We start from the raw sequence: 4,292 nt of genomic DNA on the forward strand, positions 1-4,292 counted from the left end.
TACAAGAATGTGGAGGCAGGCTATGGGAAGCACAAAGGGAATACGATTCAGAGGAGAACGAAGTACCACTAGGAGCACAAGTTGATGATGAACCCAATGAGAATGACAAAGAAGAAGATGAGCAAAGTGTAAATGGAGATATGCATGCCAATGACAACAATACAACTGGTTTTCATTTAATAAAGGAAGGATCAAAAAATGTTGAGCACATCAATAATTTTCAGACAACAGAAGTCACAGAAATTAGCAACTATGAAGGAAGAGGCCCAGAGGTAAATGATCCTGGAGGAACAGAAGAAGATCAACTTCAGAAATTACAAGAATATCTACAAGGACACATCACAATAGAGAAGGAGAAACAACCAAAATAAAAAAACAGAAATAGTAAATTTTACTGTTACATTGGAGAAAAATCAGGTGCAGCTATTAAAAAAAGGAGAAGAGAAATCTTTGGTCCCTAAAAAGAATGCATTTGGAGCTACATCAGCAGGGAAGGAAGACAATGAAGAGGGAGAAGAATCTGGTAAAATAGGATACGACATGGATCAAGAATCAACTACCCAACACCTTATGAATGCGGCAAGGAAAGGTGATTTATCACCTATGCAAGTGGAAAAGGCAAAATCAGCAGCAAAAGGTAAAAAGAAGCAACAGAAAGATAATTTTGCAGCACCAAAAGCTGGGGTGCACACAAGGAGAACGCTAACTAAATCCAACAATCAGTGATGAATGCTCTCATTTGGAATATAAGGTCAGTCAACACACAGCAGGCCTTTGAAAGGTTGACAAAAATGCATAGGCAAAATCACTATGATTTTGTAGGATTAATGGAGCCAAAGCAACAAGCAAAAAAACTGGAAAGATACAGAAACAAGATAGGACTTGCACAAGCAATTTCAAATGTATCAAACAAGATCTGGGCTTTTATAGATGAGGTATTTGAGGTAACTGTTATGTACAATATGGTGCAACAATTAACACTAAGATTGTTTCATACTGAAACGCATGTGGAGTTTGTCCTAACATTGATATACGCAAAATGTGATGCAATTGAGAGGATAGAATTATGGGACTCATTATATGCAATGGCAAGGGATATGGATGCATCATGGCTTGTAGGAGGTGATTTCAATGTAATATGGGACGAAGAAGAGAAGTTTGGTGGGTTACCTATGTCACTGAATGAAATTGATGATTTTTGACACTGTATCAACACTTGCAATCTATTCGACCTTGGATTTAAAGGCAGCATATTTACATGGTGGAATGGGAGAGCAGAAGAAGACTGTATATTCAAAAGACTGGACAGATGTTTGGCAAATGCGAAGTTCCAACAAACATGTCCAGGAATAGAGGTGCAACATTTGTCAAAGACTGGCTCTGATCATAGTCTAATGTATCTGAAGTGTGATTTTGAGACTCCACCTATAAAAAAAGCCTTTAAGTTCTTGAATTTTTGGGTGGAACATGCGACTTTTAAAGATGTGGTGAAAGAGAATTGGACTGCTGATTTCAGTGCAAACCCTTTTGTTCTTTTTAATCACAAGTTAAAAAAAATAGAGAAGGCCCTATCATTGTGGAGTAAGGCTACATTTGGAGATATATTCCAAAAGATAGTAAGTATGGAAGAGGTAGTGATGGTCCATGAAGCAGAATTTGAAGCAAATCCTACAGGGATGAACAGGGAAAGACTACAAAAGGTTCAGGCAGAATTGATCAAATGTCTGGCACTAGAGGAGAAATATTGGCAACAAAAGGCAGGCATGACTTGGTTCAAGGAAGGGGATAGGAACACAAAGTTCTTCCACGCACAAGTGAGAGGTAGGAGGAAGAGACTTAAACTTATCAGAATTCAAAACAGTGGAGGAACCTGGATTGAAGAAGAACAAGAAATTGCAGAAGAGGCTATCAAATTCTACGAGGAACAGTTCACAGAAGCAACTACTCATGCATCATTTGATATCGTAGAGCATGTTCCTAATCTGATTAACACTGAGCAGAATGCAGAATTGATAAAACAACCAACAAAAGAGGAGGTTAAAGAGGCAGTACTTGGACTTAATGGTGATAGTGCTGGGGGGGCCAGATGGTATGACAGGAAAATTTTATCATTCTTGTTGGGACTTAATAGGGGATGACCTGTACGACATGGTGAGGGCTTTTTTCAATGGTCATAAGCTACCCAAGTGTGTAACACACACAAACCTAGTTCTTCTTCCAAAGAAAAAAGAAGTTACCACCTTTTCTGATTTAAGACCAATAAGCCTCAGTAATTTTTCTAATAAGGTTATATCAAGGGTGATACATGAAAGGATAGTGAAATTTCTCCCAAGTCTGATATCGGAGGAACAGGCAGGTTTTGTTAAGGGAAGGAATATAGTAGAAAACATCCTTCTAACTCAGGAGATAGTGACAGACATTAGACTTAGAACTAAGGCTGGACCTAATGTCATCCTGAAACTAGATATGACCAAAGCTTATGATAGAATATCTTGGCTATTTCTAACCAAGGTACTGAGAAAAATGGGTTTCACAGAAATATTGATAGGGATTATCTTTGGATTAGTTTCAAACAATTGGTATTCTATTCTAATAAATGGTCAAGCTCATGGGTTCTTTAAGTCCTCAAGGGGAATAAAACAAGGTGATCCTGTATCTCCAACTTTGTTTATATTGGCAGCAGAAGCATTATCTAGGGGTCTCAATGCACTACATACTAACCTGTATTTTAGTGGATTTGGGATGCCAAAGTGGAGTCCAAAGATCAATCATTTGGCATATGCATATGACATGATTATTTTCTCATCCTCAGATGAAACATCTCTGATGCTAATTATGCAAGTGCTGAAGGCATATGAAAATGCATCTGGGCAGCTTGTAACAAGACCAAATCAGCTGTGTACCTGCATCATTTAACAGACATGGAAGTGGTCAGCAAGGTGGAAAGGATCACAGGCATTCATAGGAATGATTTCCCTATCATATATTTAGGTTGTCCGATATTTTATGCAAGGAGAAAGTTGGAATTCTATCAGCCCTTAATTACTAAGGTAATGGACAAACTGCAATCATGGCATGACAAGTTATTATCAGTAGGGGCAGGGCAGTTCTTATATCCCATGTATTGCAAAGTATGCCTATGCATCTACTGTCAGCTGTAAACCCCCCAAAGTATGTGATAAATAGGTTGCACAAATTGTTTGCTCAGTTTTTCTGGAGAAGCACTGTAGGAGGAACAAGTAGGCATTGGGCTTCATGGAATACCTTATGCATGCCATTTGAGGAAGGAGGAATAGGTTTCAGGTCACTGCATGATGTAACAAAGGCATTATTCAGCAAGTTGTGGTGGAATTTCAGAACAAAACCAAGCCTATGGATCTCTTTCGTATGTCAGAAATACTGTAAAAAATTAAATCCTGTAATTGTTCCGTGGAAAAGGGGGTCTCACATCTGGAGAAAAATGTTGGAATGCAGAGATCTGATTGAACATCAAATCCTTTGGCAAACAAAAATGGGATCCTCATTATTTTGGTATGAAAACTGGACAGGTCTTGGGGCACTATATTTTTTAGTTCCTCAGGACTTTGGAATTGATGAAAATGTACATAATGTACATGATGTTACCTTAGATGGTGAATGGGATGTGGACAGGCTATTTGAGATGCTTCCTGAAGAGTTAGCAATACACATTCTGGAGAAAATCAAACCACCCTCAACAATGTGGGTTCTTGACAGGCCCTTTTGGATGCTAGAAACAAGAGGATATTTTAGTGTTAGGTCAGCATGGGAGTATAGAGAAGAAGAGACGAACCAAGAAAAGCTTATAGAATGATATGGGTAAACGAACTGCCTTTTAAAATAGCATTTTTCATGTGGAAAGTGTGGAAAGCAAAGCTACCTTTAGATGATTTCTTGAAAAGGGTTGGTTACAGCATGCCATCAAAATGTTGGTGTTGTATACAACCTGACGAGGAATCTCTCCAGCACTTGTTTTTTAGATCAGAAACTGCAAAGACAACTTGGAAGTATTTTCTATCAAGGGCAGGAATAGATGTGGAGGGACTTACATTGCACCAAGCAATCACAAAATGTTGGACTGCAAATGTGTGCTTAAGATTAAAACCAGTAATGCAAGCACTCCCCTCATGTGTAGTCTGGGAACTTTGGAAAAGAAGAAATAGTATGAAGTATGGGGAGGCGGTGACAACTAGCAGGGTGATTTATCAAGTTTCATCAAATATACAGGCTTTGGTGAAAGTGAGAAAGCCTGGGATGGACATGGTACCTCACAA

The 4,292-nt window shown here is 38.6% G+C and overlaps 1 protein-coding gene across 1 annotated transcript; it reads left to right on the forward strand.

Annotated features, from left to right (window-relative positions):
* Positions 1-725: 725 nt before the first annotated feature.
* On the forward strand, positions 726-2,138 carry LOC142165947 (uncharacterized). Its single transcript, XM_075224338.1, has 2 exons — positions 726-1,161; positions 1,246-2,138. Exons 1-2 carry the CDS (start codon positions 726-728, stop codon positions 2,136-2,138), a joined length of 1,329 nt encoding a protein of 442 aa, XP_075080439.1.
* Positions 2,139-4,292: the final 2,154 nt, after the last annotated feature.

This window comes from Nicotiana tabacum, chromosome 11 (assembly GCF_000715075.1).
Source record: "Nicotiana tabacum cultivar K326 chromosome 11, ASM71507v2, whole genome shotgun sequence".
NCBI classification, from domain to species: domain Eukaryota; kingdom Viridiplantae; phylum Streptophyta; class Magnoliopsida; order Solanales; family Solanaceae; genus Nicotiana; species Nicotiana tabacum.